This window comes from Lepisma saccharinum, chromosome 21 (assembly GCF_977018435.1).
Source record: "Lepisma saccharinum chromosome 21, izLepSacc3.1, whole genome shotgun sequence".
NCBI lineage: Eukaryota > Metazoa > Arthropoda > Insecta > Zygentoma > Lepismatidae > Lepisma > Lepisma saccharinum.
The window spans coordinates 38,403,625-38,428,137 of record NC_139249.1 but is presented as its reverse complement, the minus strand read 5'-3'; the positions used below and the strand labels follow the sequence as shown (position 1 = coordinate 38,428,137).

Below are 24,513 nucleotides of genomic sequence, written 5' to 3'. Positions count from 1 at the left end.
TGGTGAACAAACATGATCCTCAGGATGAGAAACATGTTATTAAAGTAAGAGGCATTACCATGAATTACAGAACTCGACTCCAGATTAATTTTGATTATTTTAAGCAACTGGTCAAAGGGGAAATTGAAAAGCGAGTTGTTGAGAACCCACGTAAAATTAAACGAAAAGCCAATTTTGAAATTGTTTCTGAATCTGAGCAGAAAACACACCAAGCAGTGCACACAAAACGAAGAAAAATTGAAAATTTTGAGACGGTTCCATATGGAATCTAAATAAAAAACGAGTGTTTTGTTTTATTTTTTATTGTCTTTTTACAGTCCAAGGGCCATCTGTAAAATCTCAATTTGGCGTGCTATCCAGGGGCACTCCCCGTTGATGCGCCGCCTGGCGCAGAAACCGCATCTCCCCTCTCTTTGGCGCCTCCGGCGCGACGAGGGAGGGGACACCGGTCGAAGGCGGTGTTCCGCCCTTATATGGTCCATAAGGGCCTTTTTTCCTCGGAACCCCACCTCCCAGCACACAGAACATTCCCTCTTGATTTCATCCTGAAAAGAAAAGATAAAATTAATTTGTGGTATATATTTGGGCCATTGTGTGTCTGCGCTTCAAGCAGAGAACGTGTGTTGTTCAACATGGAATTGCGTTTTACACACCCGTTTGCAATGATGATTTGCGGGCCCTCACAAAGTGGAAAAACCACTTTTGTGGATAAGCTTCTATTTTATAAACATAAAATGTTTACACAAGTTCCAAAAACAGTAATATGGGCGTATGGTGCGGTTCCTCCCAGATTAAAATTAAGCCAAAATACAAATATTCAGTTTATTGAAGGAATCCCTGATGTAGCAAATATGGATATTGAAACTCCTGGATTAATTGTCATTGATGATCTAATGAATGAAAGCAGCAAAGATTCAGCAGTTGCAGATATATTTACGAAATATTCTCATCACAAAAATATAAGTGTTATTTTTATAGTACAAAACTTATTTCACAAAGGTGCTAAAATGAGAGACATAAGCCTCAACTCACACTATCTTGTGATATTCAAAAATCCACGTGACAAACACCAAATATACCATTTAGCACGACAATTCAAACCTGACAATAGTAAAAGTGTTTTGGAAGCTTTTCAAGATGCAACTGAAACTCCACACACTTATTTAATGTTCGATTTAACACAAAATACACCTGAAATTTTACGTATGAGGGCGCATATTTTCCCTGATGAACAAATGGCTATTTATGCCACTGGAAAGCATGTCAACAAACCATTTCTTGTGCGAACGTCAGAATGACATCACAACTAAAAGAACATGCTCCGGCACTTAAATTATTGTGTAAATTAAAACCTATTCAACGGAAACGCCTTTTGCAACGAGCAACACCAGGACTAGTTCGTGTACTAGGACAATGTGCAGCCAATACAGTACGCGGTAATATTCCACTTTCAGGGGTACAAAAAACTAAGCTTCAAAAGTATAAGGCCAGTTTGCGTAAACTAGCGGCGAAGGGCACTTCGCTCAAAAATAAAAAGAAAATATTAATTCAAAAAGGCGCCGGCTTTTTGCCATTTTTAATCGGTCCTATTATATCAGCGTTAGGTAGTGCATTGTTTTCACAATGAGCGTGAGAAAAATGATTCTTGTTCCCGAGGACTTTGCCACTAATATGCATGCCTCCGTTGAGAAAGCTCAGAGACACGAATCAAGATTAGATTCTAATATTCGTACAATATTAGCACATGAAGATATAGGGGAAAGTGAAAAATGGAAACTTTACCAACAGGCACTTCGACAATTTGTTAATTTTACTAAGCCTATTCCCACACACCTACCATTGATCGAAGAAGAAAATAAGCTGCCACAAATAAGTGAACCAGAGCAACAAGACGACTCCCCTCCTAGTGTTACTCTCAGGGAAGAAATTCTTGCTTCAGTACCGAAAACTGTTCAGAAGAAAACAGAACTTTTACTTAAAAGACTATTCTCTTCTCAATATATAAATTGGGACGCATATGGTACAGTGTACATAAATGGAAAAAGAATTAAGGGTTCAAATATCATAGATCTGATAAATGATTCTGTTCGCCCCCGTAAAAAAAGTAGAGATCCTGTCGGGAGAGATCAGTTCCAATCTATCCTTCATTCTCTAAACATACCCAAAGAATATATAGTTACACGCACGCCCCCACCCCCTTCAAGAAATAGGAAAGCTGAGTTTATATGGGAAGATATATAAAGTATGGATCTTAAAACATTGTATTATACACATGAACTACCGACTTCATTTTCCAATACTGATAAATTATCCAAACATTCTACGCAATCACGAAAGAATATTTCTGAGTGGCTATCAAAACAAGATGCATATACTTTACATGTTCCAGTTAGAAAAAAATTCACACGTAAACGTTACGAAACCACTTTTCCCCTGGAACTTATGCAAATGGATTTGGCAGATATGCAGAATATCGCCAAGTACAATGACGGTATGCGCTATATACTTTGTGCAATTGATGTGTTTTCAAGGCAAGCGTTCTGTATACCAGTGAAAAGCAAAACGGGTGAAATTATGGCAAAAGCAATCACTAAAATTATAAACATGTTAGAATATCCTCCTGTTTACTCCCAGACAGATCAAGGAAAAGAGTTTTATAACGCTCAAGTGAAAAAAGTGTTTGACAAGTACAATATTATTCATTATAGCGTTTATTCAGAACTAAAGGCAGCAGTAGTGGAACGATTTATTCGTACTTTAAAATCAAAATTGTATAAACACTTTTCAGCCAATAATACGTATCGTTATGTAGATATTCTCCCCCTTGTAGTAAAATCATATAATCACTCGTATCACCGTTCTATAAAAATGGCTCCTGTTGAAGTGAGCGAAAATAATGCGCTGCAGGTCTGGTCTCAGTCTAGAAACAATACAAGTCAAAAAACCAATAATATCAAATTTAAATTTAATATCGGTAACTATGTAAGGATAAGTAAAGCCAAAATGAAATTCGAGAAAGGATATCTACCTAGTTGGACAGAGGAAATTTTTATAATTAGCGATCGTATGGGTACTGATCCCCCTACATATCGTATAAAAGACTGGAGTAACGATCCTGTCAAAGGCATTTTCTATGAACCAGAATTACAAAAAATTACACTTGATCCAGACAAGCCATTTACTATCGAGAAAATTCTAAAACAAAAGGGAGACTTTGTTCTAGTAAAATGGAAAAACTACCCCCTCGCATGTGCAAGTTACGTACATAAATCAGATATTACGCGTGTTTAGGTTAGTTGCCATTATGCCGCCGGACGAATTCTACGTTACATTACCTTCCAATGTAAACTTGAACTTGTTTCCTGATAATAAAATAGCACATTACCGTACTAAGCTGAGCGAACCAATAGAATTAAATGAACAATGGGTGGTGGTGGCCACAGAGCTTCATTTAACTTGGAGTTTTTATAATATTGTTGCCGATACAAATAGCATTTCATATCAATTTAAACCGAAAAAGAAGGACCAGATTTTTTATAGTGAAAGTATAGTTCCTAAAGGTTACTACTCCAATATTCAATTATTATTAAACAATATTCCCCCTTCAAAAAGAAAACTGCTTGCTCAACATGTCCGATTTGGCTATACTTTGTCCACGCATAGTATGTATACACAAACAACGCTAGAGGAAGATGAAATTATGAAATTGTATATATCTCCACAATTAGCTCCAGTGTTTGGTTTTTCGTTGGATACTCCCAAGTCAGAAATATCTATACATTCGGTTATTGGTCCAGGTACGGCAAGATCAAGTTCTATTTATCCTTGTAATTTAGATTATCATATCCCCCGTGAAATCAACATATGCACAGATATTGTCAAATATCAAGCAAATATAGGTCCCGTAATACGAACGGTTAGTGTGGTTGATTATGAATATGGAGCAATAAAAAGTTATATATTTGAGCCCAGGCAGTATCTAAAAGTAGAGAAGCGTTACTTTGAAACAATTGAAATTATATTAAAAACAGAGCATGGAACTTTGCTTCCATTTGAGTTTGGAGCGTCAAGCGTTACATTACATTTTAAAAAAGTGGAATAATGATTTCTGAAGGCAGTGATAATGATTACTATGTAACTTTGGTTTCAAATGCATCCAAAAATATTTTTCCGACTAATACACCTTCTCATTTTTTAACTAAACTTTCTAATGCTGTTAAGCTCGAGTCTGGAGGCTGGTTAGTGGGTCTGTCTGAAATTCATTTCACAAAACAGTCTGTTTAATATTCAAAAAGGACAAAATGAAATTATGTGGACTTATTATAACCAAGAGTCGGATCAATCAAGTAAACAGAGCGGTAAAACAATCGTTCCCCCTGGATATTATTCAAGTGTGGAGTCTGTTTTACAAGTTTTAAATGAAGATCATATTGGAGAAGGGCTATTTCGATTCGGTTATAACCCGTCCAGCAATATTGTTGAGGGAAAATACAATGCACAATTATCTACACTGAACCTCTCTGATATTTTGGCCCTGCAGTTAGGATTCGAACCAAATAGAAATCTTGTTAAACAACAGCATAGTTCGAAACAAACCAACCTAAATATTGGTTATCCCCAGCAGGTTTTAGTATACACTAATGTACTCAGTTACCAGTTTGTAGGAGACACAAAGGCACCTCTTTTAAGAATGTTTACATTTTCTTCGGTGCCTTATGGCCGGTCACAATCTATAATATTTAACCCCGTTCATTATATGCCTGTATCGAAATATTTATTTGATACAATAGAAATAGTTTTAAGAGACAACACAGGTCGTAAACTCTCATTTGCCTTCGGAGATCTGAGTGTTAAACTACATTTCAAGCGACAATGAGATACGATAGACGTCAGTTGTATCGAGATTATTATCTCAACCAGGCGGGAACAGGTTTACCTTATTTTTCCGGTCCTCCCTATCAAAAAGGCCACGGAGCCCTCGGTTCAATATTTAAAAGCTTGTTTCGTTTTGCGGCGCCTTTATTAAAACAGGGTGCTAAAGCAATTGGCCAGCAAGCTTTACATTCGGGAATGGAATTTGTTGGGGATGTTTTACAAAACAGGCCTCTCAAACAATCTTTCAGAGATCGTGTAAATCAGGCGGGAGAAGCTCTTCGTGAAAAAGGCGAGAGAAAAATTTCTCAGATTCTTTCAGGTAAAGGCAGACAAAAAAGAAAAGCTAAAAGTATAAAATTCGAACCACCCTTTATTACCTGCCAGTCACGCAAAAAAAGGCGAAGGGTACACAGAGATATATTCGCTAATTAACTACCATGTCGTTAGTAAACTGTAACTCATCGGAATGCACAAATACAGAATTGGATTTGTTTTCTCTACCATTAACTCAAACTAGCATTGAAAATTCTTGTTTAGTGGAGTATCGTCCCATTTCATCTTTAACTAGTAACAGTCCAGTCGAGTTTGCCATTACTGGAGACAGTGGGGAATACATTGATCCAGCACACATTTATCTGTACCTAAAATGTAAAATAACTAAACCAGATGGTACGGCCTTAGCTGCCGATAACCTGGTTGCCCCCGGAAACAATTTTCTACATACAGCATTCAGTCAGGTCGACGTTTCGTTAAATGACAAATTGATTTCGTCCTCTGCAGGGTGTTACGCTTACAGGGCATACATTGAAACATTACTCAACTATTCTAATGAGGCTAAAAAATCTCATCTCACTGCTGCTCTCTGGTATCGCGATACGCCTGGGAAATTAGAAAATCTAACTGAAAATAAAGGAATTGAAAAACGAATGAGTCTTGCTGCGCAAAGTCGGTCATTCGACATGTACGGGCGACTGTATTCTGATTTTATGTGCCAACCTCGTCTTCTCTTGAACAATGTGTCCATGAGAATTAAATTACATAGATCAAACGATGCATTTTCATTGATGGCCGCCGAGAATTCTTCTTATCGTGTAGAAATACAGGACATTTCTCTTTATGTAAAAAGAGTTACTGTATCTCCAGATATAGGTCTTGCTCATGCAAATGCTCTTGAAACTACTACAGCTAAATACCCAATTACACGCGTGGAAGTAAAATCAATAACTATCCCTCAAAATATTACTTCTTATAATCTAGATAATATATTTTTAGGTACTGTTCCTAAACGTGTAATATTAGGTTTTGTTGAAAATTCAGCTTTCAATGGTCAAATACATAAAAACCCCTTTAATTTCCATCATTTCGGATTGAATAAAATTCAACTCCAAGTTGGAACTAGAACCATTCCAAACCAACCTCTCTGCCCCAGCTTCACAGACAAAAATATTATCCAAGCATATTACAATTTATTCTCTGGAACGGGAATACATTACCAGGATACAGGAAACGGTCTCTCCCGAGAAGATTTTGATAATGGATTTGCTTTGTATCCCTTTATTCTTTCACCCACAATGGAAATTGACTCTACTTGGGACATATTACGCGATGGGAGTGTAAGTGCTAAACTGTCATTCTCTGCGCCGTTGCCTACGGCGGTCACATGCATTATTTATGGAGAGTTCGATTCTCTGCTCCAAATAGACAAGCATAGAGGTGTTTTCCCAGATAATACAAAATAATAATCAGTTGAGTACCAGCCAGGAAGGAGTACGGATCACAATATGAGGGCTGTCGTTGATTTTCAAGGATTCCGAGACAATTCTGGCAACTTTATTCCTAAAGAACTAGCTATAGTCGATGCAGACTCAGATAGTATGCAATCATGGATATTTCTACCACCTTACGAATGGGATACTTTAGATATTGGAGCAAAAAACGAAAATATGTGGCAAACACAAAACAAGCATTCTCTCGAATGGCCTATCGGTGAACTTTGCTATTCGAAATTGGTTTCTGTACTTTCCCAGTACACCGAAAACGCATCAGTTATTTATTCTTTTGGAGCTGATAAATGCAAGTTTCTGATTAAAGTACTTCACCGCACTGTGGTTAACCTCGAGGACCTAGGATGCCCTAAAGCGTCACTGTTAGCCTTCCCTGCACAAAATTGCTGTCGCAATTATCACAGATTAAGGACAATCAAATGTGCTCTTAGAGACGCACATTTATACGCATCTTATCTCCGTAGCTTCATGCTTCAACAACATATTATAGGAGAAGCCACAAGAACTGCACCTAAACAGAACACCTCAACATCAGACAGTGGATATTCTTCATTAGCTTCGTTTTACAACGACGCATCAAATGTGTATTACTTATCCGAGCAAAGTTGCTCTTCCAAAAATAGTGCATTTTCGGATAGTGAACAATGAATAACATTGAAATTGAAAAAACTGTTCAATCAGACAAATGTCTGTCTTTTATTTTTCGAGGTGTTTTTGCTAATAATACATTGCCAAAAAGTGTGCAATTGCCTGCTGCATTGATTATTAACACCGACAATGAATCTGGACCTGGGATACACTGGACAAGTTTGTTTATAAACAGTGATAAGGAGGCCATGTACTTTGATAGTTTTGGTCAGCCTCCTAGTGCAAATGTACTAAAATTTATAAAAAAGAACTGTATTTCATGGTGCATCAGTGAAACGGTGGTTCAAAACCCGAACTCATCCATGTGTGGAATTTATTGTATTATGTTTTTACATTATATGTGTCGTGAGTTACCCCTAACCTATTTTCTGTCATTGTTTGGAACAAACTTAAAAAGAAATGACAGAATTGTATGGACAAAATTCTCAAGTGCCTTTAATTAATTTACAGTGTGCCTGCAGTGAATACTGCATCGAAGACCAGTGTCTTATTTTCTCTATTGCACAAGCAATAGTAGAAAATTATCCCAAGCCTACATGTTCTGAATGTGAACTTGGCGAACCAAAAGAAGAACTTCACAAATGTCTAAATCTTGAGTGCATAGAAAAAAAAATGGAACAGTTGATCAAAACTTACAAGGGTGTTATCTGCTGCTACTTCCAGCAGGCACATAGAAGAATATTTATACGTGACAGAAAGGCGTTCGATGCAAAAGTGGACAGTGTAGATATCGAACTAGTTATGAAACTGTATACTAAATTTCTGCATAGTACATTTTTCTACAATAATCATCATATTGCATATACATGCAATGATTTGTGGGCTCCAAACAAATCAAAAACAGAACAAAAAGGTGTAATGTATATAAATGAATTTATCACCTGTAATAATAATAAAGTGTACTTTTCTGGGGCACCAGTACAGACATTACGCAGAAGAGAATTGTACGGTAATCCCGTACGTCACTGTGTGTTTAAATATAATGAAAAGCCAACAAAAAAGTTTCACTTTTGTGGGCAGGGATATATGTATATACCTGAATGTATATGTGCGTTGGATTCGCACCGGTTTCACTCATATGATTTTTCTTTGGAGAACGAGTTCTGGGAAGCTATTTGTTCCACAAAGTAACAACTTAAAAGCATTGTAATTTAGAGTAGTTATAATGTATAAATATAGCAGCGTAGTGTTAAAGCTGTATGAGTTATGTAAAACTCATTATATATAAATGTATATGTACAATTTTGCTTGAGAAAATATAAAGCGTTGTGTGAACGCTATGTATTACAACATGTGTACAAAATAACTTATAAAAACTGTAAAGCGTTGTGTTAACGCTATGTATTCTGTATATGTATAACCTGACTTATAAAAAACTGTAAAGCGTTGTGTAAACGCTATATATAAATAATTTGTAAAATTACTTTGACTCTGTATTTATTTTGTAGTAGATTAGTTTTAGAACAATAAACTTGTATGTAGTAGACTTGTGCGTTTTATTTCTTTTTAAAAAATAAAAGTTTTATAGTTATATGTAAAAAAAAAAAAAAAAAAAAAAAGCTAATATTGTTGGTGCAAACGGTTCTAGGTTCGATCCTTGTTAGGGATCTTGCACAAATCTCAAATACATTAATCGCGACTGTTACTACAATTCAGTTTTATTCCGTCTCGCCACGCTAAACACTTTGCCGCTAAAACACAACCGAGATAGAACTTGACAAGTTAGTTTGTATTTAAGATAAAACACTAGTCAAATTCCATTCTCGTATAACACTTGTACTTAGATAAAAAAATGCAATACTTACAATATGGATCATCATCATGGTGAAGAAAAACTCAGAAAACAAACACAGCAACAAACACCGTAGAAAAAATAACAAAAATGTGCGGACAAATTCGGATTCCCAAGTTTAAATACCCCACAATCGGGCCTCCCCTATTTTCCATACTGGAAACTAACATTCCCTTTAAATTCTCGCTGCCTCGTTAACTCTACGAGTCCAAATTTAAAACCCTCAGCCTCTCTTTCCATTAGATAAATTCCTTACATCCACCCGCCTTGAATTATATCACCTTCCACTCATGTCCTTTTAACTTAAAATCCTTTTTTTCGTCCAAATTCTGTACCTGCCTTGGCGATTACTATTTTAAAGTCCGTATCGCCCCTCCACACCCACACAGAGAGGGAGTTTCCGCTTAGCGGAAGACTTTTAAAATTAGCATTTTACAATCTCTTGTATTTTTTCAAGGGACACAATCACCCCGTGATACATTTTCTTTTTCCACCTGAAATCGAAGCGGTTTGTTTCTCTAACCAATTTATTTTCTCCAAAATGACTTGTTGTATATTTCTCCCATCACAACAACATCCCGTCTCGTCCACAACCCTTTCGCCTTGACCTACATTAACAGAGGCTTCATTCTTGATACCTGCGCTGAATATTAATTCATTCTCTCTGTCTGGCATCACCGCCGAGTCGAGATTCGGAGACAGTATTCTGTCTGGCGTGTCGTACCATCGTGTTTCATACCATAATAACATACATTATTACATAGTACTAATTAATACCGATGCATATCTCGGGTTCGAGTACCAGGACCGTCCCCAATCGTAATTGGACCTGTACCTACAGCCATTACCACCGTTCATAGCGGTTCATAAACCATAGAAAACTTATTTTCAATATTATAAACATTAATTATTATCGATTCCTACATTACATACTTTGCAGTAATGAATATAAAACCATATGCATACCGTTTAGTACCTCTAATTACCTTTTATATACATATTTTTCATAAAATAAATAAATATATATTCATAAAAAGTTATAAACATGCAAATACATAAATATAAAGTACTCTAAGTACATGCAAATGAATTCTAAGTACGCGCAAATTAATTAAAACCCGTGCAAATGAATTGCGAATATTAATCGCCCGAGGGCAGGCCTTGGCGGGGTCAGATACTACTAACAAAGCTTTTCTCCTTTAGGGAGCCCCGCGTCGTATAAAAATAATTGTTGTCTACGGTTTATTAAGAGTTTATGAGGCGCTGGTGCTTCCAATGCAGCAACCAATCTTATTTTTCTTGACTCTATGGATTGTCTTGAAATAATTAGAAATATCCAAAATCACTGAAATGATATTCCAACACAAAGAACTACATAGAACTCGTGTTAAAACATACCAATCAAAAATGGTTCATGTGCGCTATTCGTGTAATTATAAAATGATTTTTTTTAAGTAAAAATATTGTTTCACGTAATAGATAAACTAATAGCTTGATATTGAACACAGTTTTGTAACTAAATATACGTAATGAACGTGCACCGGAAATTTAAAGGAATACTAATTTGGAAACATTTCTTAGCCTTCTGTAATTCTTGGTTTTAGCCTTCATGATAGTCTGCTTATTGTTCTTAGGTAATAATACTAAATATATATGAATTAATTGTGTACTAATTGTAATAATGTATGCATTGTAATTATATAGGGCACCTGTACTGAAACTAAGAAACCAAAATCTCTGATTATTTTCAGACCTATGAAAAATTTTGGTTGTAGGCCCGCGTATATTGTATGCTCCAGGTCATATCAAATGTGACAGATAGAAATGGACATAGCTGTTTGTGAATAACTTAAGTCTAATATAATCAAACGCTTCTCTATCACGTTTGTAATCAGAGAATTACCTATGAATTACCTCTCTTCCTCATAGACCGTCATTTTCAACACACGCTTTTATCAAAAGTTCGTATTTCTTAAAAATTCATAGGCGAGATATAATTAAATTATAAAATCCTGTTTCAAATTTATTCCGTGATTTTAAATAATAATACAGATATACTCTATTCCGTTATAAGCAGGTATAGAAAGAACCAGAACTATTTAATAAAACTTGTTGCATCTTCGAGAAACGTGCTTATATAGTTTTCATTTTTCCGTTCTTCACTTTCCATTTTTTGAATGAGGCTCTCACCCCCCCCCCTTTTTTTCGACCGCTCGCTTTCCATGTGTAAATATATGTATACATAACTGTTGTTTATCGTAGCGAATGATCTACAGACGTTAATTTACCACGTACAATGTACAAGAAAACAAAATCAAGGAATGAAACAAATTACTCACAACATTTTTGTTGCAATTTCTGGCAGAGAATCACAACTATATTGAAACTGATATAGTTATCCAGAAATGTACATCGTTAAGTCCAGAGAGACGGCATCGCTACATCGTCCTCGTGCTTAAGTGATAAACATTAATACGAAGAGCTGTTTCGCCGACACGCAAAATAAAACGTTCCAAGTACATGACTATCTCTGTCTGTGGCCGTTATGCTTATGAGAATAAATTTTATTGCGATGTGACGTCACAATATTGCTTTGTTCCAAATTTCCACCACGCGTCACCGGATGAAGTCTGCCTTGGCTTTGCCCTCTCATGGTCCGTTAAAGTTAATTTTAAAGGAAATTTGTTTTAACACAAGCAGGTACGTTTATATTAGGCCAAAACAATAGTTTTTTTACGGTGTACTGAAAATTTCTTGTTAATATTAACTTCTTACGAGCTTACAGAATCAACCCGTTTATATTACAAAACTCAAACTGTTAAAATGATACGTGATTTTCTTTTCTTATATTTCTAGGTTTCATATATCTAATTTAATGAATTTAATTCATGCACTATATATACCATTATTGAATATAAAACGAAAATAATTCCCCTTCACATTATTAAGGTTAACCTTCTTACGTCAGTGTGGAGAATATAAACTGTTCATTAAATTAGAATCGTTAATTTTAGTTCCAACTTATTACATTGTAACCTAATATGAGAGAAAATAGAAAATAGTATTTACCTACATATTTAGAATAATTTCTTACATATAAAGTAGCTAATTCTTTAGCTATTTTTCTGCAGTTTTGTTTCTGACTTAGCTTTATTCCCAGTTAAGTATCAATTTCTAACTTTTAACTGAATCTTACACTATAAGGACCTTATCCTAGAAAAATATCGGGATTTTTAGCACTTTGCCCATCAGAAATATTAGGACATCGCCGAAATTACGAACGTTTAAAAATTAACAAATCTATTAAAATGGAAGGGTGTATCGAATATCATATTGGTCATTGGAATCCCCCACTAGGTAACTGGGTACACCTTCCAGCCCAACAAAATAGCATATTTCAGAACTTTTCAGATGCATTTATACAGTGCCTACATTTGGTTATTGTGTCGCTTGAAAGCGGCTCGTGTAGCGGCTGAAATCGCGCCACTCGCCGGCGAAATCTGGAGAGAATTCTGCGGAAAGGAATACAGGAAAAGTGGGAAATGAAAAAGAGAGAAATGGAAAGAGGCGTGGTAGAGAAAAACAGAGATAAGAAGAAACATATAGAGAAAGACAAGAATAGGAGGAAAAGAGAAAAGAGAGGAGGGGGATAGAAAGAAAGTGGGAAAGGAGAGATCATCGAAAGAAGCAGAGTCCAAATCTGGGGAGATTGGAATTACGTGATTTAAAATAAGAATCTGTAGGAACTCGTGCACTCATTTATTGCTTGTCAAATGCACTTGAGTTTTATATGAAAAGAAGCGTTAACGAAAATGTGTAAAAAAATAGTGTTTTTGAAGTTACGTATTTGTACGTAATATTTGCCTGCATATTTTACCATAGTTTTTCTTTTTATTCTCTGCATTAACGTCACTTTAAAATATTTTCATTAGTGATCGGGGGAACATGTTTAACGGTTAGATGCATAAATATTCCCGTGCTTAATTCCACATAACTCGCATTAATTGGAGATGCTAAGCAAAGTTTCTGAACCTACCAAAATGTGGTGACAAATGCAACTACTTAAAAAAAAAAAAAGTTTCCCTTTTGCAGATATGCTTCTCGTTTCAGAGCTAAGTGATAGGGAAACGTCCACAGACGTCCCGGGGCCGGCCACATTTTTAATGGAATGGGCCTCCCTGAAGTCAAACATCGAACCTTCCGCCATGCGGAATGACGGACGCTCCTTTTACACTTGAAAGTAAAACAAATATGTCTGTACAAAATCAAACAATACAACAAAAATATAGTTACAAGCTATAGACAATTTGAAAGCATTATACTGCCTGTCTCATCCTGTCATATATATAGCTATTTGCAAATGACGTTACTCAATAAAACATGTTCGCCAGCCCCCAGTGGTTAGCACATCACGCTTCGACGCCAGGGGTCCCGGGTTCGACTCCTGGCCTAGGCTTGGATGTTTGTGATTTTCCATTCATCAATTTCATCATATCATCACTCATCCCCATCTTCACAAATTAACCAAAAGTGGCACAAAAAGCGAAGTTAAATAAAGAAAATCAATCAATAAATAAAACATGTTCGAACATGAAGTTGCAGCTCGAATAAAAAATTATATGTAGGGGAGAGTTGCCTATTTGTACCACTTCGTAATTTTTGAACGATTGTCGACAAAATATTAAATATATATTTACTATTGCATTACTAACATAAAATTTACTCTTTTATGCAACACTCCACTAAGTTACAATTGACTTAGTGAATTCAAAATATGTTAAATAGCTATTTGAAAAGAAGTTTACAAACGGTACAATATTGGCAACTGGGCTCCTAATTTGTACCAGTGGTTTCCTATTTCGTACCGGATAAAAAGTATCACAGAAACAGTGTCAAAGTAAAGAAGTAATACATGTAGACTTTTATATAATCTTTCAGAATATATTTACTGGAGCTAATAGTTAAAATGAGAACTTTTACATTCAATATAACAAGTTAATGCGCAAATGAAAAGATAATAATTGAAAGTTCAATTACTAATATGAAATTTGCTGAATTAGGCCTACACTTTCATATTATAGCCTGGAAGCAGTAAATCACACATCCCTTTCACAACTACTACAGATATAGATCACAGCATTTTTCTTTACTCCTGAACATGCATCGTGGGTCCACAGTTTGCACTGGACACACTGAGTCATTGCTTCCACGCTACATGCATCGCAGATATTGCAGTACCAATCTTCTGCATGTTCATGTGGAAGAGTGGATGAGGAGGTGCTGTTATCGGGGAATATTGCCTCTCTATTTGATGCTGGTTCAGTTTTCGGTCGACACGTTTTCTTCGTTTTCTTTTCACCTCGTCTATTACCAGACGTAGAAGGAGCTTCGAACAGAACCGCAGATGCAGTGGTGTCGGGATGAGACGTTTTCAACTTTTCTTTACTCAACTGGCTTTTGTATGGAGAAGCAGTTAGTTCTACAGCTGGCTGGGATCTCTTCCGAGTGGAGTGTTTCACCCTGACAGGGGATATTCCTGCTGGAGTCACCTTTGCGCAGGTCACTGGTCGTGGCAAGTAAATAGGAGCTACAACAGCGCCCTGAATCTGATCGACAACCTCTGTAGGTTCCTGAGAAATTTGAGAAACTGCAGCAAAATCAGAGTCCATGAAAACGTGACGGTTTACAGGCCAGATACCACACGTTTTGAAGCAGCTCTCTGCAACAGCTGAAGTGCATGCACGACCGTAGGCTTGTGCAAATAGCTGGGACACATGATATTGGGTTACTGCAGATCCGACATTGCTTCTAATCCAAGTTTCTATGGCTTCATCATAGTACCTTTTCAATGGCGAGAAGAAACCCAAATCCAAAGGATGAAGTCGATGGGTTGTATGCCCAGGAAGCTGCAGCATTATTATCCCGTGTTCTCTGGCCACAGTTATAGCTGCAATTTTAGAGTGGGTGGTATGGCCAACTAGTAGCAAAATAACTTTTCTTTCCGGGGAACAGTTCACGTGCTGGATGAAATGTTGGAGAAACTTCACGAATAAATCCGAATTCATGTACCCACTCTCTGAGACTTCCACCACACTTCCAAGTGGCGCGCCCACCTTAAGGGCATCGCTCATTCTCTGCCTCTTGAATATGATTGTGGGTGGTACGTAATGTCCTGAGGCGTTTACACAACACACAACAGTTGTAGTGACACCTCTCTCTTCTGACGTGATTCCTCCGACCTGCTTCTTCCCTTTCATTCCCACTATTTTCCTCATATGTTTCTGCACAGTGGTCACTCCTGACTCATCCATGTTATAAAGTCTTGTGCCATCCAGTCCATTTGAATCTACACACTTTTCCAATACGTCAAAGAAAGCGTTTACAGATTCTCTGTTAAATCCCCTGGCTCGAGCGTGTGATGTTGGCTCTGGCGGTCTCACAGATAACGTGGGGTGTCGTCTCATGAAATTATAGAACCACTTTTTACCTGCCATTCGTTTCTGTTTGTTGAAATTATGGGACAAGTTATTTGCTTCCGCCATGTCGAAAGCTAACCTCCTAACATCTGATATTGACAATCCAAAGAAACTTTCCTCCATCTGAAGAAGGTATTTCTCAATTTCCTTTTCCAGTTCTGGCGAGAAAACTGTACCACGACCCATTTGCTTCACAGATTCATTCGCATATGCATTTTTGGCCCCTAGATGTCTCTTCAGAGTGGGTTTTGGGATGCCGCACCGTCGATAACATTCATTTATGCCGCAATCCCCGTTCCTGAATGCAGCCATGGCCATCTCCAACTCGTCTGTGGTCCATGATCCGTACGTCCGTTTCGTATACATCTGAAAAATAAAATTGGGATACGGACCATTAGTCACTTTCATCGCTGTTTCCTATATTGTACCGGTACAATATAGGAAACCAACGTGTGGTACAAATTAGGCAACCGGCACTTTCTCCTTATTCCCGCCATTCGTCTCCTAACAAAGAAAACTCGTGCAAAACTTCACAGTCAACATGCTCCCGAAACTTACCTCTAGCATGCACTTAAAGATCAGTTATTTCAAATTCACCGTTCGATGTGTATCCCCTTACGCCTTCGACGCAATTATTACGTCACACACTGCTAAAACTACAGCGCCTTGAATAACGTAGTGTGGAAAACGGCACTGTTCTGGGCTCTCTGGCTGGTTCCACTCGAATATGATACCGCTAGAGGCGCTGGTGGCGTGGCGGCACAGCTGCATGGCATTCGTGTGCTTACAATGGAAGTAAATGGAGTTTTCGCTGCAACGTCTGATTCTTTTACATCAAGCATTTCTATGAATGTGATAATTGCTATGATATTTGGTACAGTGGTTGCGAATATATTAACGAACGTCCTGTTATCGTTACTTTCGTTAATAATACGGGACAAAATATAAGCGTGAAATGCTCTTAGGATCTAAATTTTTGTGTATGAGTTAGGTTCGTTATTATTATTATTATCATCATTTCTTTTAAAGATATGCACACTGAAGCATTTGTATTTTTGGTCTCTTTTCTTCCGCTTTAAACTAATCGGGCGATGATGATAATGATGATTGCATGAAACGACAAAGGAAAATCCGCAAAACATCCTTAGTGCCATCGACATGAGTGTAAGTCAGGGTGCGAAATCATTGAAAAGTGCTGGGGGGAGAAAGTTCTTCATCTTCAAACCCCCTCCTCCACAAACATATGTGTATATTATACGATATACATATTTGTAATGTTAATAAAAGTAAAAATAAATTACTCAATTAAAAATATATTATTATCATCATTAATTACAGAAAGGAAATTAATTTGTTACTTTTATACATATCAGATATTACAAAGAAGCTAATTTCTTTACTAACCGATTAAAGATGTTAATAAATTATGAAATAGTTCAAGTGGTTTTATTATGTGTAAGTTCTTGTTTAGTTTGTGCTTTATGTTAATATAAATCAATTAGATTTCATAGTTATTATTGTTTTGCATTCGTCTTTTACTTTTATTGCATGTATTGATATAGATTTGTTAACGATCTCTTGAGAGAGAATGCATTCAATACTCACAACTACACTAATTTGTGTGTGTTTTCGATATTATTCTTAGTACAGTATATTTGAAATTACAAGTAATTGCTTATCTTTTGTTTGTTATAACAAAAATTCTCCCCCACCCCAAAATTTTTGGTGGGGGGATTTTTGAGGCCAAGATTGTTGGTGGGGGGAAATCAACCCGTCCCCATAAGGATTTCGGACCCTGGTGTAAGGAAACTTTCAGATCAATGGGACAAGCGACACGGGATATTCACACTGATGTGACTAGTGACACAGACACTTCCAGTCTGTAAAATAGCATTCATTGCGTATGAGGGTCCAAACAGTAAACGACACGTTCATATGCCGTATTCGCGTGCTACTTGTTACATCGGTCTGAAATTTCCTTAAACGAAGGGTGCTCATACCGAAGCAACGCGCTACAGGGTAAGTGGCAAGCGACATGGTGCCTTCAGTCTATTAGCAAGCGTTTGCTGCTAATTATGCGAACAGCAGATCTAGGCAACACGATAAGCCATACGTGTCGCTTGCATGTCGCTCATACTGGGCCCTTTTCCCCAATAGCTTGCAACGTGTTGCCGTGATTTGTTGTTCGCGCATGCGCTATGCAATGAGTGTCTTGGTTTAGGGAGATTGCGCACCAAAGCAACAAGCGGCACGCGACACTTATCGTTTGAGGATTTCACCAACAGAAAGCTAGCCTGTGCTGCCCGTCATGCCGCTACGATGTGAAATGTTGCTCTTGATTGGCTCGTTTCCAAGTGACATGTGTCGCTTCGGTATGAAAGTTGTCTTGGACAGAAGGACCCGTGTCGCTTTGGTGTGAAATCCCCGTATCGTTTGTCGCGTGTCGCTTTGATCTAGAATTTCCTTAAGGAAACAGCTTGTGTCCCTACGGTTCGAAAGGCTGCATTGATTACCAACTGCTCGCTTCCAAGCGACACTTGTGGTTTGTCGCCTCGATATGAAATATCTCTCAGGATACTATTTATATTCTAATAACATAGAAAAATAAACTCTAGTACACAATCCAACACCTGACGTCCGGAATCACATTTCCGATGTTTCTTCTTGTGTTACGCATGCTATTTATTTATTAATTTTATTTTACTTTTCTTTCCAAATTAATGCCATTTCGTGACTGCAAATCACTCCACAAATATAACTGTTTCCATCAATTCACGTACCGTCTTTCAAGGCAAACAAATCTACACAATATATTCCAAAAACTAACTAAGCCGCATTACTTTCATAAGAAAATTAGCAGCTGTGCTGATCGCACTGCCATCTATGTTGTCATCGTCTCGGGAACCAGTTTCTTCGGTTGTTTTCCACACTACGTTATTAAAGGCACTGTAGCTAAAACCTTCAAATGTTTCTAGCAACTAGTAGACACGAGCACAAACACCAACTTTCATCACTGCCTCCCTCGCTACTGAAGACCTTTCAATACATGCCGCTAGATGGTACTCATTGGCATGGATCACAGAAATCCAGCGGTGGTACGACTTAGGAGGAGGTACAATATAGGCAACTCTCCCCTACTATTAAACATATATGAAGCAAAGTAAACTGTACAGAAACAAATTGTGTGTAATTGCTTAATTTATTACATAGCTATATGATATGATATTTATTATATTGAGGATATTTCATATCTAGTATTTCCTTACATGTACTATTTTATTTTGGAAGTTATTTCCGTTGGCTTTTCTTGTTCTGACCATCTATAGTTTGCTAAATTTTTCTGATTTTATCCGTAATATAGCGTAAAAAGAGCAATTTATAGTGATCAATAGTGGCTTCTTATTAAAATAACTATTTTTAACTATAGAGTAAAATAGAGCTTTATAATGAGCATCCACTTCATATTTGGAAACTTGGGAAAAGTTTTATCCAATAATACGTAAATAAATTATGATAAAGATATTACAAATATCTATTAATTATACAGGAAATATACGCATTAATCTAGTTTTATGACTTAAGTGTTTCTAACCTATCTAAACACAGTTAAGCGTCTTATACTTCCTTCAATTTATTTGCAAATGACTAAACACCATAAAAACATGCTCACAAATAAAACATGAACCCGTAATAAGTACCTGAAGAGCCTGAATGACATACCTGTATGTATCCTCCTTGCAGTTAAGTTTTAAAACATATTAATAATTATTGGATATTAAACTAGGTGTATTATCCAAGATATGGGAAATTGGCTTATCATTGAAGGATAACATTGTTTGATGAAGTAAAACGCATATTGAATTAATCTAGTTTATTGAATTATAACAATAATATCTTAATACACAAATATTATAAATATTTATGTACCTTTGGAGAGTAATGTTTAGTACAAATAAATAATATAAATACTGATGAGAATAAAATTAGAAATACTTAACATCAATTGCGAAGTTCAACTAAATTGCAAATTGCTTAGAGGTAATAGGAATGATCACAAAATTAAACTTGAATTGTAAGTACCTCAGTTTTATATTGGTAAACATGTATCAATTATACGAGATCCTGTACTGAATATTACAAACATTATTTAAATGATTAATAAATATAAATTATACGTTTGAGAGTATTGATTTCACAACTATCTTTGGATTCATAAACTTGAGTTCTTGTTTATATCAGTTCCAAAAAAAAAAAGATTCTGGCTTTAATAACATTGGTTACAACCAATACTCTTAGAGACAACAGAAAACACATATTTCATTATTATATAATAATACAATTATGCTGAAATTGTACATTTAATGTTTGTTAACGAGCTAGAAACGTTGATTCACTACGTCTTTCTTGATTCTTATAACCAAGGCACTGAAATGATAAATGAAATAGGTTTGTTACACATCGCACGAAAAAAAAACTATTTATCTAAAGAACCAGAAAAATGTATACCAAAATTCATGCGAGCGTCAAATATTGTATTATAGCTTCACCTCTTGTGCTAATCGTTTACCCAAACAAATGTGCGTCTCTATCTGCTGTAACCAAGCATGTTGCTAATTATTTAATAACTCCAATTGGAAACTTGCTGAAAATGAAGTAAGGTACCTAAAACCAATATGGCCTAGTACCTAATATGGCCTATTTGCTGTTTCCAAGTACGTAGTTACAAGGTTAATTCAACAGATGACGTTAGTATGTCATTTAGACTGTCCGAATGACGTGATTGAACCTGTTAGTTGTACTTATAGTTCTTTAACTTGAGGACAAAGAAGCGAAATAGCTGGACCTCGTGACTTAGTTCTACGTGATCCATTATTGCACAGGTAAGTTATTACTTACTACATCTTTCAAAGTGATCGGTGTTTATATCTCTAGTACATATTTATACTTACAACGATGTACTTAGTTTAGACTTTAATCTAAAGTCCTGTTTATCGAAGGAAAGAAGAATACTATGTAAGGTGTACTCAATATGGCCTACGGAGACATGCGCAAATGTGACATTTGTTACTGTTATGATCAGGTTGAGTGTGTGGGAATCACTAAAGACTATGAATGACCTTTCATTTGCCAAGATTGTGATGTGCGATCCACGGTCTTCTGGTGACAAATTATGACACGTCAATTCCTTTATTGGTTTGTAAACAATGTTATTTCTTCGTGCAAATATCATATGTCATTTGCAACTTAACTGTAAAAAAAGGCCCATTTCTCATATTCGACACGCTCAACCTCAACTGCTTAAAGCAGGATTTACCATACAGAGGGACAGTGAAAGCAGGCTGTTATCAGAGTTCATTATTCTAGGAAATTAGTTACCAATTCAATTAGGAATTAGATATTTTCCTTTTTATTTTAACAGTGCAAGAGTACGTTATAGAATGGTAACAATCAACAAGTAAATATTTTCCCTTTCTTTATATATCATTAATCAGACAACTATCAGCATTACAAGTTAAATTGATAAATGATAAGGGGGCAATGCGTGTATAGTGAATGCGGCCATACGACCAAGAATTCTAAGAATAGGTTCCTCAATACCTAAACTAATATTAATTTAATAAGAAATTTAGAATAACCAAATCTAATATAGAACCAAGAAATGAAGAAATAAACTATAGAATTTAAAGGAACCACAATCTACGTAAATTCCCCATCATATTGCCACACTCACCATTCACGTTGTTAGTCAGAGCTACACCGCTCTTTCCCCCGTGACGGATGCCTCAAGACAAAGCATGCCTGTTTCCTCCTAGCGGCTCCGAGCATACCAGCATATCAAATCCAGGCATGACGTCATGCAATGTTACCAGTACATTTTGTGGGCAGAGGGTTATACATTATGTAAATAAAATGTAAGTGTATCAATATCTACCTATAGAAACAACATAGTTGTACTTTCTTTACAATTTCTGTTTCATATTTTGATGTTAAGAAATAAAATATATGACTAGACCATATTGGGTACATATGTACCCAATATAAACTAAACGTATATTTTTAATAAAATCTTCACTGTACCCATATTATAATTTGGAACTGGATTTAATTTTCAGTAAACGTCCAGAAATGTTCCCTCTTTTGAATCTTGCCATTAGTTTTATCTTTCTGACTTTGTACACCATTAGAAACTATAGCAAACCGTAGGTAGGCCATATTGGGTTCAGGTACCTTATAATTCGGTGTAAGTGGGTGGACCTTTTTAGAGGCACCCAAGTGTCAACCTCACATCCACGTAGTACACCTGGGACTGCAATTTGCAGACGAGCGAGTCTCGGGCGTCTGGACTCCCAGCCAGTATTATTCTTTGTGTGGCTTGTGTTGTGTCATCCATATATGTTTGTGATTGTCCCTTCATCCATCTCATCATATCACCATTCATCCTCATCTTCGCGATTAGCTAAAAGTGGCAGAAAAATGAAGTAAAATAAAACAAATCCATCAATCAATCAAACATAAATACCAAACTTTTCTCTTCCCTTAAACATATATTTTTTTCTCTTTTCTTAGCAGCACCAAAATTTACTTGTTTATCTCTATAGTTTAAAAAACTGAAAATAGAGGCATATTTCGACAATCGTTTTTTTTTTCAGTATTGTGGAAAGCAAGAAAAATACAAATTGTGTTAAAAACGTTATTGATAACATTTGACATGAAAGTTTACTATGTAAAGCTGAAACTGTCTGCCTGTTGTTAAACCTCATTATACTAGAATAGCATACATAAACGGTTTTGTAGCTGCATGGTTATAGTGTACTACAATTTCAAGGTTCGAATGCTGCGTAAGGCGTGAACGTGTGTTTGCCCTAACTTCTATTTCAGCGGTTTACCACCCATCCTCATCGTCGCGATTAACTTAGCACATATGAAATAAGCAGGAATTTTGTGAAATTGTGAGCTGTACATATGTACAGTCACTTGCAATAAAAATGGGACACCTATATCCTGAAATACTCTCTTCCCCGCAAGGCGTTCTGTGTGTTGCCTAACTATACGGCGACAAGTGGATTCGAATAGCAAATTTTCAAAGGCAACTTCTACCACCGCCGTAGAGTTAGGCAACACACATAACATCTTGCGGGTAATGGAGTATTTCAGAATTTAGGTGTCCCATTTTCATTGCCGCTGACTGTACAATTTATTCTTGAATCGTTCTTACTTGAGACGGGAAACCTCCTTAATAATAGCACGAAGCCTCTCCCCCTGTCGTCTTTGATTTAATGTGGAGCGCGGTATCTGAAGTGGAGGCGCCATGGAAGTTGAAATGAAGTTAGCTGATGATCCCCTCCTGGTGTTGAAGTTGTCAGCCATGTATGGAGTCATTTGCCTGGAGCTGGTTGAATGGACTCTACCTAACTGAACCTCATTCTCAAGTTCTGTGAGTTGAGACTCAGAAATATCTATGTCTCCGTTCATTTCTGCGAAAATGTCCACGTCCCCAATTTCGTGGGCACTTGGCGCCACTGTTTTGGCGGTTTCGCGTCCGTTAAGGTCGGAACAGCTGTCTTGTTGCAAGTCACGACTTGATTCACGTTCTTCAGGAGTGCCTGCGTTCTGAGGGATTTCCCGGGAGTGCTCAGGTGAAGGATTCTCTTCAGACGTGTCCTCTATCTCGTTGTTAGCTGAGGTAGAGTCATGATTTGGTGACTGATCTTCGTGAGCTGAGCATTCTTCATCAAGCCGAACTGTCTCCTCAGTCTTGTCACAATCTGGTACGGGCTTCACATCGCAACTTCTGGACGAACTATGATTTTCATCTTCGTCTGTCACGTCATAGTCTCTTCCTACACAATCTTGGCTATTCTTGATAGTTGGGGTAGCTGGCAATCCTGCAGTTTCTAGTTTCTGAAACTGTGGCCGACCCTCTTCTTCTTTTCCAATCTCCAGTTTGTTCTTCTCTTCAGAAACGGTAGTGGCACATCGGGATTCATCAGGACTGTGTGCGTCACCTTCTTGACGCAAATCCTCAGGGACTTCCAGTTGTTGCTGGAAGCTCTCATTGTCGTCTGCTCGTTGCTGCAATCCGTCTTCTGTGACAGGATTCTGGACACTCCTTTGCGTACATGCGCTGCCATTTTCCTGTACGATATCAACTCTCTCTCCATCAGACACCGTGGTTGACCTGGACGCCTTCCCCTCTGCTGCTATACCTGAGTAGGCAATCCCTTCCTTTTGGTTGACCAGCTTCAGCAAGGAGCCAGTAAACGTCACACGAGCTTTCTTGCGGGCCACCAAGTTCTCCTTCCCCCTGGTGCACACCTCTGTCACCTGCTGCTTCTGCACAGACGGCCCTTTGATCGGTGGCCGCCAGCCTTTCAGCCTCGGCTGCGAGTTTCGAGTCGGTTGGGAGAACGAGATGAAGCTGTGTGCTGCAGTCTTTCTGGCGTTAGACTCTAATAGAGGAGGATCTTGCCTGAGAGTCGCCTCTGGTGTTTCCGGAACGACTGCTACAGGCATCTCGACTTTTCCTGGGCTTTGAGGAGGATACACTGATGCAGCCTTCTCGACTTCTTTCTCGGCCTTTCGGGATTTTTGCTGCCCTGGAGGAGCTGCAGATGTCTTGCCTGAAATGACAACACAAGTCGCAATATTAGATATATTTTCGCCGACCTACGTTACAGAGTGGTTAGCACAGCACACTACGATACCAGGGGTCCCGGGTTCGAATTCAGGCTTGGGTGTTCTTTGTGAGTGTTCCTCCATCAATTTCATCATATCATCATTTAACCTCATCTTCGCGATTAGCCATAAGGTGCAGAAAAGCGCAGTAAAATAAACCAAATCACAGAAAATACAATTTCATAGTTTTGTGCACTTAATTCAGTATTATTTTCTTGTAGTTTACGGTTATTACAAGATTAAGAAAACAGTTTTTCGTTGT

At 37.3% G+C, this 24,513-nt stretch overlaps 2 protein-coding genes across 3 annotated transcripts in view; both read right to left on the bottom strand.

Moving 5' to 3' along the window:
* Window positions 1-11,561, bottom strand: part of LOC146003995 (thrombin-like enzyme flavoxobin) — a 37,050-nt gene extending 25,489 nt beyond the window's left edge. Inside the window, exon 1 of the mRNA XM_083142539.1 lies at window positions 11,439-11,561. Within this exon, the coding sequence (XP_082998665.1) occupies window positions 11,439-11,443 (5 nt within the window). The 5' untranslated portion in view covers window positions 11,444-11,561. The remainder of the gene's footprint in view (window positions 1-11,438) is intronic.
* An 8,339-nt stretch (window positions 11,562-19,900) lies between these two features.
* LOC146004097 (uncharacterized) overlaps window positions 19,901-24,513 on the bottom strand; it is a 45,049-nt gene continuing 40,436 nt past the window's right edge. For both annotated transcript variants that reach the window (XM_083142739.1, XM_083142740.1), the window contains exons 3-4: window positions 22,792-24,196; window positions 19,901-20,000 (exon numbers count right to left, since the gene is read on the bottom strand). In XM_083142739.1, the coding sequence (XP_082998865.1) occupies window positions 19,952-20,000; window positions 22,792-24,196 (1,454 nt within the window). In that variant the 3' untranslated portion in view covers window positions 19,901-19,951. The remainder of the gene's footprint in view (window positions 20,001-22,791; window positions 24,197-24,513) is intronic.